The 14,846-nt window shown below is 36.0% G+C and overlaps 3 protein-coding genes across 5 annotated transcripts; 1 reads left to right on the top strand and 2 right to left on the bottom strand.

Annotated features, from left to right (window-relative positions):
• Positions 1–1,569: 1,569 nt before the first annotated feature.
• LOC111458101 (calmodulin-binding protein 25-like) lies at positions 1,570–2,386 on the top strand. Its single transcript, XM_023100612.1, has one exon. The coding sequence runs from the start codon at positions 1,661–1,663 to the stop codon at positions 2,309–2,311; it is 651 nt and encodes a 216-aa protein (XP_022956380.1). The 5' UTR covers positions 1,570–1,660; the 3' UTR covers positions 2,312–2,386.
• Positions 2,387–6,276: 3,890 nt separating this feature from the next.
• On the bottom strand, positions 6,277–10,494 carry LOC111444129 (protein sym-1-like). Its single transcript, XM_023082101.1, has 8 exons — positions 10,409–10,494; positions 9,264–9,876; positions 7,746–7,833; positions 7,414–7,508; positions 7,219–7,291; positions 7,045–7,137; positions 6,873–6,959; positions 6,277–6,599 (listed from the first exon to the last, which is right to left on the bottom strand). The coding sequence occupies exons 2-8, from the start codon at positions 9,626–9,628 to the stop codon at positions 6,522–6,524; spliced, it is 879 nt and encodes a 292-aa protein (XP_022937869.1). The 5' UTR covers positions 9,629–9,876; positions 10,409–10,494; the 3' UTR covers positions 6,277–6,521.
• A 65-nt stretch (positions 10,495–10,559) lies between these two features.
• Positions 10,560–14,525, bottom strand: LOC111444101 (protein ROOT PRIMORDIUM DEFECTIVE 1). Of its 3 annotated transcripts, none has more exons than XM_023082072.1 (3): positions 12,986–14,511; positions 10,756–10,985; positions 10,560–10,679 (listed from the first exon to the last, which is right to left on the bottom strand). In XM_023082072.1, the coding sequence occupies exon 1, from the start codon at positions 14,373–14,375 to the stop codon at positions 13,125–13,127; it is 1,251 nt and encodes a 416-aa protein (XP_022937840.1). In that variant the 5' UTR covers positions 14,376–14,511; the 3' UTR covers positions 10,560–10,679; positions 10,756–10,985; positions 12,986–13,124. The 3 variants fall into 3 exon arrangements, with proteins under 3 accessions (XP_022937840.1, XP_022937849.1, XP_022937832.1); XM_023082081.1 differs by having other exon boundaries at positions 10,675–10,985; positions 12,986–14,325; positions 14,427–14,525; XM_023082064.1 differs by having other exon boundaries at positions 10,675–10,985.
• Between the last annotated feature and the right edge of the window lie 321 nt (positions 14,526–14,846).

The raw sequence follows: 14,846 nt of genomic DNA, 5'->3' as shown, positions 1-14,846 counted from the left end.
TAAAAAAAAAAAAAAAAAAAAAACTAGGGCATGGGGAGGCGAGTTTTAACGCGTGGAGAAGGACGCGGGTTGACCTTAACTCGACAGAACCGCCACTGTCTCCGACACAGCCCCCACGCTAACCCAGTGCTACACGTTCGCCAATGCCTCTATTTTAATTAATATCTTTATTATTATTTTTTTATTTAGCTTAAATCTCATAAAAATTATAAACCACCGTCATTTAAAACATTAATCTTCGTTGAAAAACTTAATTTTTATTTTTAAGGTACACAAAACACAACTCTATTTTCACATGTAACGAAGACAATAGGTTATTTATTAATTATTCAATTCATTATATTCTTTATTATGCTATATGGAAATTATATAATAAGATTATAGGAGAATACATTATTTGTGATGTGACTCACGAAGTCAAAGGTATTATATAACAATATTCCCATCCCAACTTCATCCTTTGAAGACAATTTAATAGAAAAAATAAATAATTAAGAAACAAAAACAAAACAAACCTTGTTATTTGTTTCTTATATTTATATCCGACTACTCGGATATGACATTGTTAATGTATTATTAGATTTTGCTATAGATGAACTTGATAGACCTAAAAATATTTCCCTTCAAATATCTTAATTTATTATCGTGTAACAATATAGATATTCCAACGTCTTTGTTTATACCATAAGTTGATTCTCTTCGCACATTTGTTAATGAGTTATTTTCTCATTTTATATGCACATACCTTCTAGTCTCATAAGTCAATTCTATTTTTTTTTTTTATGGATAAAAGAAGAGATATAGCTCCGCTATAGAGTGTCAACTTGATGTGACGGAAGTTACCAATTTGAGTCTAATTATTCCTAAACCCAATGTGAGTTTTTTTTTCCCAATTAAATAAAATGGTATCAGAGCTAGATTCCGGATGATGTGTCAGCCTTCTCGCTGTTCTTTGAAGGGGTAGACATGAGGCGGTGTGTCAGTAAAGACGCCGGACTCCAAAGGGGTGGATTTGATGGGGGTCCCACATCGATTGAAGAAATGAACAAGTGCCAACGAGGACGTTGGGCTTCGAAGGGGGTTGAATTGTGATGTCCCACATTGGTTGAGGAGGAGACCTGTGAAAACCTTCCCGCTTATCAACCGCGTTTTAAAGTCCCGAGAGAAAATCTAAAAAGAAAAGTCTAAAGATGACAATATCTGCTAGCGACCGGCTTAGATAAGGAATTGACGCGAGGGAGTTTGGATACTTGAATTATAGATATATATATATATTATTGGAAAGAGATTTGGAATCACACGCCTCCCACTCCCGCCCGTGAGAGAGAAAATTGAGTGATGGAGTCAAACACAAATCTAACCATGGTTAACTCTAACCCCCATCCTCCCCCCTTTTTTTTATATAGTTTAAAAAATAAAAATAAAACCCCCTCTCTCCGGCTCCCTATAGTACGGAACAAAAGAAAAAAAAAAAAAAAATGGTGACGCGTGTTCCCCCTTGTACAACGCGTTTTCTTGGTCCTTGAGGGCGCAACCGCCCTATTTAACCTCCCCTCTGCCTTTCCTATCCCTCTACCATTTAATTTTCCCCTTCACTCCGATTCCGATTCCGATTACAATTCCGATTCCGATTCCGATTCCGATTCCAATTCCAATCCCAATGGCCTCCTCTGATAATCTCACAACCATCCTGGATCCATGGGCCTTCCGCCCCTCATTTCAAGACCCATGGATTTCCGATGTCTTCTCCAGAGAAACAGACGCACTCTCCAACCCCATTCACTCCGACCTCTTCTCTTCCTTTTTCGACTTAATTGCCCCTGATTCTACTCCCACTCCCACGCCCACTGGTTCAGGAATCTCCGCCGACCCCGAAATCCCCGCCCCCAACCGACCCATCTCTTCGATCCCCCCCACCGGACGGAAAATCACCAAGAGGAAGTCCAGAGCCTCCAAGCGGAACCACACCACATTTATCACGGCCGACCCGGCTAACTTCCGCCACATGGTCCAGCAGGTCACGGGGGTCAGATTTGGCAACTCCCACCTTCAGATTCCTCCGCTTTTAAAGCCGGAACCGCAGAGGCCAGCTGGGCGCTTCACTGTCTGCGACGCTGATGCGGATGCTGATGCTGGACTGCCTACCCTCGACACGTCGGCTTATTTGCTGAACCACCACCAGCAGAACTCCGGGAGTGGATCCGAGATAACTGGGCCGGGTTTTGGGTTGTCAAATGACGCCCTTATCGGGTCGGATTTTGATACATTTTCGTCTTTTCCCACTCTCGAGTCGTGGAAGGCGGTCATGTGATGGAAAATCACTTTTTTTTTTTTCTTTTTTTCTTTTTTCTTTTTTGGAAATTAATATTTAGTAATTCAAAAAAAAAGATGCTAGGGGTGGACATATTTTTTTTTCTCTTTTTTTTTTTTTGCTTTTGGAAATCTATGTAATGGTAAAATATTTATAAATGCTATTTTTCTTCCAAAAAATTCAAAAGATTTATTCTCAGTTGTTTCCAGAACGACGTCGCATTGTACTTTTTGACTTGGCTTGGATTTCAAAATTGGTAGGAAGCCTCGTATCTTTGCCATAATGTATTGAATTGCTTTTTCTTCAATCTTTTTTTAATAACTGTTTCCCAAGTTTGAGCATAATTGTAATATATATATTAATAAAAGAATGACTAAAATTTTAAAACGGTGAAGAGATGAATACTAATTTGAATTCGTGAAATCTAATCTTATTAATCAGCAATGCACGTAAGTTAATATTGAGGAAACCCGCTCTCTCTTCTTTTTTAAAAAGAAGTAAATATTTTTGGACAATTAGAAATGAAACCTACGATAAAAATCCACTATTTTGGTTCCTATTTTCAAACCAATTTTGGGTTCTTTGGATGAAGTTGCTTCATAAAGTAAAGCATACAAACTGTGATGACCAATTGTAGGGAAGGTTCATGAACTAAGATAAATAAATATGTATTATAATAATCATTTCAATTCTTTTATGTCGTTACAAAAAAAAGTGACAAATACCTAAACTCTTCAAAACTTAATTATATATATATTATTTTTTATAATTAAATTCACCGAGAGATATTAAGTTTTATAATTAAATTGAGTTAATTAACAAAATATTCAATTAATTGATTTCAAGACAGAAGAAGAAAAGGTATGGATAAAAAAGAAGAAGCACTCTAATGTACAAAATATTTGAAACGAAAAACGTTGATTTAGACGTATCGAGGCAACAAAAATAAGAAAGCTTTCTCATCCTGTCGTGCCCCACAGATATCTTTAACGATAACCATGTGTACGTAGTGTTTATTGAAGAAATCGACTAATTAGACGAGTTGAACATCCATGTTTATAGATAAGTGATGTATTAGAGGACCAAATTGAATAGCGCATAAAAAAGTTAAAAGTTGAAATGGTATGAAAATGTGAAGTCACATCAAGTAAGATTAAGTAATTAATGGTGTAAAGGTACAAATTGTTATGTGAGTAAATAATAATAAATAAATAAAATTATTGATTTAGAGTCAAAAAGTTGAATTAAAGAAATGAGTAGCCAACGTGTTAGGTAGATGTGCAGGCTGAGTTTGGTCTACAAAATATTTAAATATTTGTTGTTTTGAAGGTTTGAAGATGCCGAGAGGCCACCTTGGGCAGTCTCCAAACAGACTCAAATGCACATGGGCTCGCTTCTCATCCTTTGACCTTTTTTCTTTTTTTTCCAATATGGTTTTATTATATTTTCCTATAAAATAAAATATGTGTCGAATCCGATCAAACTCAAGGGCAAAAATGGAATATAATTCCCATCCTCGATTTCATTCCGTTTAGTTAAATGGAAACAAATCTCTCTTCCTTCTTTTATTCTCTAGAATATATATCTAAAAAGTCTCTTCTCTCGAGCATGGTTATTTCAAGATCGAGACTCGCTATTGACCAAACTGAACTGAAAAATTAAAAAATAGAAAGAATCGTAAGCGGGATATATTTTTTATTTGGTGAAAAAGAAAAAGGATGGAAGGATGTGGGGGGAATTACACATATCAAGGTCCACAGGGGAGAGTCGTGTTAAGGTCAATGTCGACCCGTTGCAAATGGACAGAATACCATACATTACCATCCAAAATTGAATCAAATAATTATATAATATAGTTTTTATAAATATCTTTTCTTAGGGGTGGGGGGAATATTTTTTCTGACACAAATGTAACGTATGGGTAACATGGGGTTTTAAAGAATTTTTTAAAAGAATTTTTTAAAAGAATTTTTTAAAAGAATTTTTTAAAAGAATTTTTTAAAAGAATTTTTTAAAAGAATTTTTTAAAAGAATTTTTTAAAAACAATTAAATAAGCTTTGTTTTGCAGCGAAGACTTGACTGATCAAGTAAACGGTGCCGTTGCTATCTCTCTCTTTCCGTGGGTCCTAAAACGCACCGCATTGATTCATGCTTTTGATTTTTGTTTATTTATTATTATCTTTTTTGGCATTTGCTTAATTGGTTTATCTTCATCAAAATAATACTTTTCAACTCTTCGTTGCATTGCAATCCAAATCATTCAACACTACTTACTTTACAACTCACAATTGCTTCTTAATAAAATATTTTTTTTTAAAATACAAAAATAATATTATATTTCTATCTTATTTTACGAATCACAATCGCTTAAATTAATAATGGAAAGATTTATATATTTAATGTCACATTTTCATTCATTGTTTAACATAAATCTAAATCCGTTTAGTAATACGATACTTTATAGGTATAAAGCTTATTAAATGGAATTAAAAGTAAATATATATAAAAATTGAAATTCTTTTTGGTCCATACATATATATTTAAATTTTTTTTATTAATTAACTGAAAATTATGATTATTTACTTTTCTTAACCAAATGGGTCTCCAATTATCGAATTGATTAGGTAAAAAAAAATTACTTAAAAAAGGGTTAAGTTATTTAAATTAGTGTTAAAAGTTTGAGATTAGTTTAATTACAGTCCTATATTTTACCTTTAAATTTGGAAATAATTTTACCATTAAAGGTGGTAACAAAAATTGAATGTGGATGAAGCAAGAATTAGTTGACAGTAAAGAATAATAAAAAAAAAGAAAAAAAAAAAAGAAAGAAAAGGAAGAAAGTCAAAGTTTGCGGGCTGTACTTGATTGTACACTCTCAGCCTTTTCTTTTCGCTTAAAAAAATTATAATATTATGAGAATATTATTTTTGTTCACATTATCCTTTCGAATTTTATAAATCATTTTTTTAATAATATATTCCACGTCATTTTAAAATACCCATCGGTTTATACTGCCCACTCACCTCACGCCACGTTTTTCCATCTCATCTCTCTATCCTAAATCACTTTATATAACTAGGAGTTATCCTCTGCGGTCGTGCTCATTTCAGATGCGTGGACTCCTTCGTCACTGCTTACGTGAGAGAGAGAAAGAGAGGAATTTTCAATATGGGTCCTACTTGAAAGGATGACGTGTCAATTAGTTCTTTGTATGTCGTTGTCGAGCTGTCACTTCATCACGAAGAACGGACTTACAGTTTAGATTCTTGATGACGTCATACTTGCGTTTAGACTACGTCTTCTTTTATTTATATTTTCGATTTTATTAAGAAGGAAGTTCCTTTTGTTTTTTATTCGGTTAAAAGGTTTTTAATTGACAGCCAATTTTTCATTTAACTAATAAGTTTGGTTTTTTTTTTAATTATTTCTTGAAAGGGTAAAGAAAAATAGAAATAAAACACATTATTATTATTATTATTATTATTATTATTATTATTATTACCACTGTTCTCCTTAACCATATATTTGAATTCTTAATAAAATAAAAAAAACATATTTTTAAAAATGATAAGAAATTAATAATAATTTTTAAGAATTTATTGCATTAATGTTTTACTTGACATTAAACTTCATAAGAGGGAATTCAATAATAATTATATCTCTTTTCGAAACTGAGCGTATGAACACTTAATTGTATCAATCTTCCCAAGTACAATGAGATGGTAAGCTTTTGTAACGAACGATCCAATTTTTGAGAGATTCGAGTCATGGTCTATAACTTACGGACGTAGAATATTTAAAATACACATAAATTTAAAGCCTTTAATACGTGCATGCAATGACGGGTAGGCCATTTAACGATCAAAACCAAGTTCATAAAGCTTAAGAATACAGAAAGAGAGACAAGGCAACTATCTAATCCAATCTCCATATTGCATTTTTTTTGTGTATTTCTGAAAACATATTCGGCAAAAAAAATGAATCTATAACAAATTATCATAGATTGACCAAAATACGGACTTCGGGCCAGCTATAGGTTCGAATCCTACCACCTTTCTTGTGGATCATCCTGTGGTTATTGGATGATGGGAATAAGAAAGCAGAAATGAGGAAATTAGCACGGAATGTCAATATATGAATTGTTTCATTATTCGTTATTTCCCCGTCTTTTCGTTGCATGACTCCACGACAAATGAAGCTTTTTACCTATCATGTAACGATCTCTCTGTGAGCTTTGAAGGAGAGGATGACATTCCATGCCAAGGCAAGGACATTAGCTGCAAGGACCTGAAATAAAGACGAGTGCTGTGTTTGAAAGGCATGGTTTTCAATACGTATCGAGATATTGTTGTTGTGTTTACAAAAAATCATTACGCACCAAAGCTCAAAGGGAGGTGTGGAGTTTGACAAAGGATCAAACCTCCTCCCACAAACTTTCGAACTCCTAAAATCCTATCGTTTCATAAAACGGCACGACAACTGGCATGCCGAAGAAACCGGGCCGTATCCCGAAATGGTGCAAGAAGAACAGAACAGAAACAGGATAAAATGTTTACATACCTGGAATTGTTGGGGAACAAATCTGAAGTTGAGAAACTGGAAAGGTATCCAGAGTTTCCAATTAGCCACAACAGAAGAAAACCATTCCTACAAAGCAAAAAAACAAGTTTGAGGCTGAAATTAATAACAGATTGCTTCTCTCTTGTTGGAGCAGAAGATGTTCAATTGGAACCTGTTGAAGCTTGGGAATAATATGGGACGGTCGCCCTTCCAATGTTAGTAATCCAGCCAGAAACGCTCCAAGGAACACCGGAGTAAACACGAACTGCCATCGTTAAATTCCATTAACAAACAGGACGTCGAGTTAAATTACGTACTAAGAACTGACTTCTAATAGCTGGATTACCTGATCAAGAAGAAGGCGCAAGAATGCACCTGAAGCTCCTGGCAGGGTCACCAATTGACTTAGATACAAATACCTATAAGTGTTCATCCATTAAACAAACAAGTATCTAAAGATAGTTCATGAAGGATTACAATTGAGTCTTCATTTTTAAAAGATAATTGAGACATGCTTCAAGATTTTAGTTTGAATTAATACCAGAAGTGCAAGGCAGGACCGACTAACGCGAGCCCCAACAGAGAAAATCTGAACGTTCTTTTCAGATCTGCCGACGGTGCGTCTTCAAAAACAAGCTATGTGAATATGTTCAAACATTTAGTACAATAGTCCTTACCAGAAAAACGGTGCACCAGCTGAAAGTAAGGCCAAAGATAGAGAAAAAGATACATTCATAGCAAATCATATATCTCCAAGATGGTCATTCAGCATGCCCCTAACTATCGGAACGTTCGGAAAGCCCTATGAAACATACACCAATGAAGTACTGGAGGATGGATATAATTGAAGTTGGTGCAGATAAGGAGGCAAACCTGACAAATAAAATCTCCCAGAGCATTTAGTATCCCAGATGTTACAGATTTCACCAAAACAGGGTATTTTGCAAGAAGAGACAAATACCTGGAATAACACAGAATCAAGTTTGTAAGGCAAGAAAAAGAATGGCGAACTTATTTCTGATTCAAGCTTGTAAACAGAAGCTAAGAGGAAAGGAAGAGGTTCAGAACCAATAAGAAACACTACCTCACATGCATTCCGCTGAAAATCAAACAATATACCAACAGGAACTAAATAGAACACATCTTAATTTATTTTTTAGAATAGAAACATGGCAGCAGATGACAAGAAAGTATAGTGAAGTCGGCCACCATTTTTGTCACGGGCGATGGACTACATATGAACAAGGACGAGTATTGTACGTCAAATGACAATTGACGCAGACTAACACGGTACGGTGGGATCAATGTTCTCCTTCGGCCGTACTTGATAGCTCAAATTTAAAGTTCATGTCGGAACTACACCCCCTTTCTGAGGTGGTCCATCGTCAATTGCACTAGACATCTCTCTAATCAATTTAGTTATCTCAAGAGTAAAGGCCAAACTTGGGTAAGATCTATAGGTATGTTATGTTAATTCCTTTCATAAATGGAAGATATAGGAGGCTCAATTTGTAGCCTTGAATCTTAAGCCTTCTTTCAGTCGCAAGAGGTTTATACTACCATGAGAACACACCAAAATAGTTTGCAACTTGCAGAAGGACTAGAACAATAATATCAGTTTGTTTCAAATATATAAAGTTCTCTTAAGTATTTAGAGGGAGTTACGCATCAATTTTCTGGATTAGCCCTACCCAATAGACTTTATCGAATGTACCATCTATAACTCTAACTTCACTATTGAAAACTTCGTTGTTAAGTTTCATTCAAAGGAGCCAAAAGGGAGCCCTCAAGTAGATATCCAATCATTAGAAACAAAAATTGTGTCTGACCAACAAAGCATCACGTTTCCCCTTACATTTTTCCTACTATAACACTTGTTTGATGAGGGGATTCTAGTCACCAACCGATCAGAGAAGCATTTGTTAAGGTTATCCTCCCTCCAGTACTTCTCAAAGGTCCACCAAAGTAATAAATAACATGAAAAGGTGAGCAAGTTGCAAAACTTGGAGCTTTTGGGCTGTGGAATCAATGAAGAAAAATTGGAATGGTCGACATTTTTAGGATCTTGGTAGATCAGTGTTTCGTGGACAAAGGTTCCATAAGCAGTCTGGATCATGAGACACTTGCTTAGTTTCAATGGACCAACAGGAGGCAACTAGTTTCAGATATGGCGAAGCTCAAGTCACTCATAAATTAGTGCATCTCAAGAAAGTATGCCGTAAGAAAAACATTATAGGCATTCAACAAGAAGGAAGCATATGTGATTACAAGCACCGATCAGATTGTCAGCTGTTGCAAGTGTTAGAAGGAACCTTAGATAAATAATTCAAAGGCTTAATGCATGCAAAGATGAAAAGGGAGATGAAATTAATCTGAACTGAAATTTATTACCAAGACAAGAAGGACCAGTTATCCCCGCCTTTGCCACTATCCCCTTCACCGCCTCCAGAATCTTCACGACCATAACCTCCATATCCATCACCGCCACCCCCAGAGCCAAAACCATCGCCAGAGGATGCCGAAATCCGGAAATTCGTAAATCTCAGCGACCCACATTGCATTTGACGCCGACCCACAACCTTAAACTCCAATCGGTGACTATGGGAGAAAGAACAGGCATGAGTACCCTTGATTTGAACTGGGGTTTCAAGGCTTCGGGCTTGGAGGCCGAAGCGTAAGGAGGGTCCCCCATTAAAGGCGGAGCGAGTACAAAGGGGAGGATGTTGAAGAGAAAGAGTGGCGCCACGGAGAACCATCTCTGTCGTGGACGATCAGAAAGCTTAGACAGTGAAGGAAGGTGATTTTGAGAAGCTTTGAGAGGTCAACACTAGGTTTTGCAGTGATGCAAATGCAACAGAGGAAGATGAGGATTGTTTAATTCTGCTGTTCCAGGCGAGAATCAAAGCACAGCATTTTTCACATTGGCCAATGTAGGCGATAACTGGTCTAGCTGTTCAATGTTCATCTGCGTTTTGTTCTTTTCCCTTATTCTTTTCATATTTCCCTTTTAGAAAAATAGACCATTTAAAAATTAAGATTCTCTGTGGGTTAGAAATCATAACGAAAATCGAAATAAAACCAATTAATATAAAAAATGCAAAATACATATAAAATATAAAATTTATAAAATAATGTATTATTTTTTTCAATGTTAGATAAAATACAATAATATATTAGTATAATTTTTATTAGAGGAGAATTATTACTAGTATAAATAAGAGAGAGAGAAAAATTAAAATAATTAATAAAAATATGGGGTCCGATCCAATGAGAGTTTAGAAAGAAATAAAATTACACCTTTTTTTTTTTAAATTTTATTTTTAAAAATAGGGAGAAAATGTGTGCAAGTATAGTAATCTAGGCATGTACCACGCATGATTATAATAAAGTAATTCAATCGAAAACAATCTATCAAAAGCCAGTGCTAAATTTTAAATTATTGATTATGGGTTTTCCAAGAAAATGATAATACTAATTATATTCAACAAGGAATCAGTGAGTTTGAATCTATGTTTCGGATGCAATTGTGTTTTTACCGTAGTCTTTGTATTTGATTGTTGTGGTTGTGTGTTTCGAGATTGAATTGCTGCGATTCCAACTAATTACTCAGGAATCCCTCCCACTAAGCCACAACATAGAAAGGAAATTATAGTCAAAGTCGATGAAAAATCTGAAACAAGTGAAAAGAAGAGACAAAGGAGCATGCCCTTTTCTTATGATCCTCTTAGTAAATGTCTTGGATCCAAGCCAATAAGATGGAAGTGTTGAGGGAGGCAAGCTAAAGAAACTTTGACACGATTCCTGCGTCTACAAATTCATCCATGTTGTCTCAATCAAAATAATCAAATTTCTTAGAGAGAAGAAAGACTTTTTGTCCACTTACAATCATGTTATGCGTTCACCCATATAGGCCTTCATCCATCCAAAAGTTCACTTCCATTGACATTCATGGTATGCCAGCTCGTAATCTAACATGACCTGAAGCTCATTGCATAAAGATGAACTCAAAGGAGTCTCGGATCTTTGTCGACCAATTGCCTATCGGTTTGATGCTTCATAATACGCACCAAGTTAGGCGTTCCCAACGCTTGTCTCTTGACCTGGCAACCACATCTGTTGATATCACAACTTATGTTAGCAGAGATAAAACTAGGAAGGCATCCACTCATTTGTGGGCTAATGAAAGAAATAAAAGACAGAAACAGAACCACAGTCTTCCAAAAAGTTAATTAAAAACAACTTCCACCAATTAGGAGTGTGTTTGGGAATACTTTAAAAGAGTGTTTTTAACCACCTAAAAGTACGTTTTCTATAGTTAGAAGAGCTACCGTCTTAAACTGTAGGATGGCAAGAAACACCACAAGCTCATCCTGCCAGTGGAGATATCAAAAAGGATGCAGAAAAGAGGATGCACATGAGCAAAATGTCTGGACCTCGTACCCCATAAATAGTTAATCAACTAAGCAAGAAAGGAGCAAAATCAAGTCTCAACTGAAGGATGGATAGTTATGAGAGCTCAAACAGTAGAAAAATGAACTAACAAAAAATAAAGCAATAAGAAAGCATGACTTCATTTTGCTAAGGAGTCGGAGAAAACGTGGCCACGGAGGTCTTCCATGCTATAAAATGAAGGCTAAAGTAAGAGAACTGGGAAGGCAACCCGATTGGGAATCAGTGGATCCATTGTACTTGCAGCCCCACGGACTGAATATTCATCATTTTAGAAAGTCAGGGAAAGAGATCTCTGTTCTGCAACGGAAAAAAATGGAGCTGACTTGACTCGGCACAACCTAACATCAAATGCCCTTAAACATTGAGAGTAGTTTCAATTATATCCCTATCATCTCAAAAGTTTCACTCCTCAAAATTGGTTCAAATATACCCCTATAAAATTTTGCCTTAAAACAAGTGACTAAAATTGGTGTGGTTTTTGAGTTGTAAATGTAGTAGTAGACGAGACTTAAAAATAAACGGCATATATGACAAGTACGATAACCACTATGTAATCACTTTTCATGTCGTAGTTGTTCATTTTTTAACTTAATCTCCCACATCAGTGATTGCCTCATGGCTAACGCTACTTGTCATGTTTGCCATGTCTACTAGTGCCCCATTTACAACTCCGCAGTCATATCAGTTTCTACCCCTTGTTTTAACAATAAAGTTTTCAAGGGCATATTTGAATGTAATTCCAAAGCCTTCGGTGTCAAACCAACCGGACCCCTAAGAAGTTGATAAATGTCCAAAATCATTAAAGAAGATCCATCTCAATTTATAGGAGCATTTAAAGAAGAGATGATCTCAGTCTACAGAATCCTTAGACATAGAACACAAACAGAGGGCCGCATATAACAAGAAGGCAGCTTCTTTAGTAGAAATTCAGCTGCGTTTGCCCCGTTGTTTAACAATTTCCACATAAACACATTCACTTTTCTGGGACTTTTAGATTTCCAAATGGCATAATGCAAATCATTAGGCACATTAGAAGAAACTGAAAGATGATTAACCAATAAGTTAATTAAGAATAGTCCTGAAAATACGATATTCCAATAGTTCATATCTTTCTAGCATTGAAAGTGAAATCATTCAGAATCCCTAATAGAGGAGAAAAATCATTAAACTTGTCATCCTTCATACTTGCTCTAGTAATTATTTTCCAAGAACAAGCAACACGATCCCAACACTACATATGCAATGTAAGTATTGTATGGAGTCCTCTTGTACTCGTCACTCAAGGAAAGAAGGATCTCTAAGTATTAATACAAATACATCCTATTTTCTTTATAGATTGGAACAAAGTATGGAAGAACTAGAGAAAGAAGGAAGCTAGATAAATATATGAGAAACAAAATAATAATAGTAATTATAGTTCCTTTTATCATTAAACAAAAGATAATGATTTAAGGTAACTGTGACATGAATCTTAGAATAGTAAAAGTGTGTTTAGTTCATCAATGACATATGATTTTGTACTTCTCCTTAAGATGCTTACAAAAAATGTGTTTCCTTTAAAAGCACAATTTTCAAACCTTCAAAATTCACTTCAAACTGATTCCTAAACAGATAGTTAAAAAATAAACAATGGGAGTTTGAAGGAATAGCGTAGCCAGTACCTTTGTCCCTTTTGAGTGGGTGAAATTCAAACATCATCAGATGATCAACTTGATTCCGCCATGAACAAAGTTCCACCTTCACAGCTACCCCGACCAATGAACAAACCATCAACTTTACCAGACATTTGAACTTTATCCTTCAATCAAAGCCCTGTAATATCGGCAAAACCCAGCTTCCTTCACTTTTAGATAACCAGTCTCCATTATCGGCTGCACTGATATGTTCCTTGATTTCCATGGATGATTCCAACTGCTTGGTGTGTCTACGTCCCAACAGAAGAAGGTCCTGCATCTTCCTTCTAACAATGTATATTGGATTGGGCTCAACCAAGCACCCTTTAGCATAAGCCTCTCTAAGGAAAACGATTTGGGTGTTCCCCTTGGTTGATATGTAGAATATCCCCGGGTGTTTCAGTAGAAGCTCACGGATATTGACTTCAATGGCGAAATCTCGCCTAAAATGGACAAGCCGTTCCACATCAACCAGCTTTTCCACAGTCAAGCTCAAAAGCTCATGAAGAACAGCCACAGCTCGCTTCTCACGGCGATGCATCCCACCACAAGAACGAACACCAAAGCCTTGTCTCTTCTCATATGGCTTTGCATATGGAAGCCTCTGCCAATTCCTCAGTTTCTCTCTAAAACCCCCCTTTATTTTAAACCCAGTTGGGAAATTGATGGGAAACGCAAATTTGACATCGAATTCGCTTAGCCATTTCTCTCTAAACTCTCTCTCCCTCCATTGTTCAACCTCAGCCACAGCTACATTCTCATGTTTATCAACTAACTCAACAATCTCCAAATCAACCAATCTGAAATCATCTGAATACTTCACAAGAATCGATTCCCTAAACCCATCGGGCAACCCTAATTCCTTGCTGATTAGCCTCAACGCATGAATATGGAGAGTGCCATTAACAGACATCATTAGCAACTTCTTCAATCGCTGTACGGTCTCTATTTCGGAATCGTTAATAACATTCTCTTCTTGTTTCATCAAGGCGGCCATCTTCCCGGTAATTCTACAGCATAAATTCCTCCTCAGCGGATGCGGAAATACGTCGAACACATGGGGATACTTATGAACGAAGTCCCCAATGCCGATTCTGAGTCCAACAAAGTTCCGCCATCGAGACATGATTTGTAATGAGACGAAAGGGCCGCGTTTCCGATCGATCATGAGCTCGCGGAGTTTGAAGATTATTCTGAGTTTTCTGATTTGGGTAGCGAGTTTGTCGAGCTTAAGGTCCCTTGTTCTGTCTTCTAAACGAGTTTGAGCAGTCACCGCTGGCTTTCCCCATCTCCTTTGACAGAAATGATTGAAGGGACCGAATCGGAGTCTGGAAAAATCAGTTGTTGAAAGAGAAAATGCGGATTCAAACAACTTCATACCTTGTTGATTACAGTAGCACGAATGAAATTGGACATCAATGGAGCTTACCTAGAACTTGAAGAACAGTACATAGAAGAAGAAGGGAAGAGCTAACAGAGCATGGTAGGAGTGGAAAGCGAACCGCCGAACAACTCGATCAGCTATTTAGTAAGTGCCATTTGGCGGTATAATTTTTATTTTATTTTTTAATAAATAAAAAATCGAAAAAACCACGAAAATTATAATGCATAGCTAAATTTTAATCCATAGAAAAGGTCCATTTTAATAAAGTTTCAATTGATAATTAATTTTTAAATTTTGGGATTAGGGTTTAAAAATAAAATTTTAAATAAATCATTGAAGGATGGCATTGGCGGCTAATAAATTAGGAAAGATTCCATTTTTTTTAATTTTTTATGGTCAACATCGTTGCTTAGAAATGGTATATATTAATACGGCGTCGTTTCAATCTCCCCCACCCCCCCCCCA

The sequence above is a fragment of the Cucurbita moschata genome, unplaced genomic scaffold (assembly GCF_002738365.1).
Source record: "Cucurbita moschata cultivar Rifu unplaced genomic scaffold, Cmos_1.0 Cmo_Scf00001, whole genome shotgun sequence".
Lineage (NCBI taxonomy): Eukaryota > Viridiplantae > Streptophyta > Magnoliopsida > Cucurbitales > Cucurbitaceae > Cucurbita > Cucurbita moschata.
Note: the sequence above shows the minus strand (reverse complement) of the source record. Positions and strands in the feature narration are given on the sequence as shown.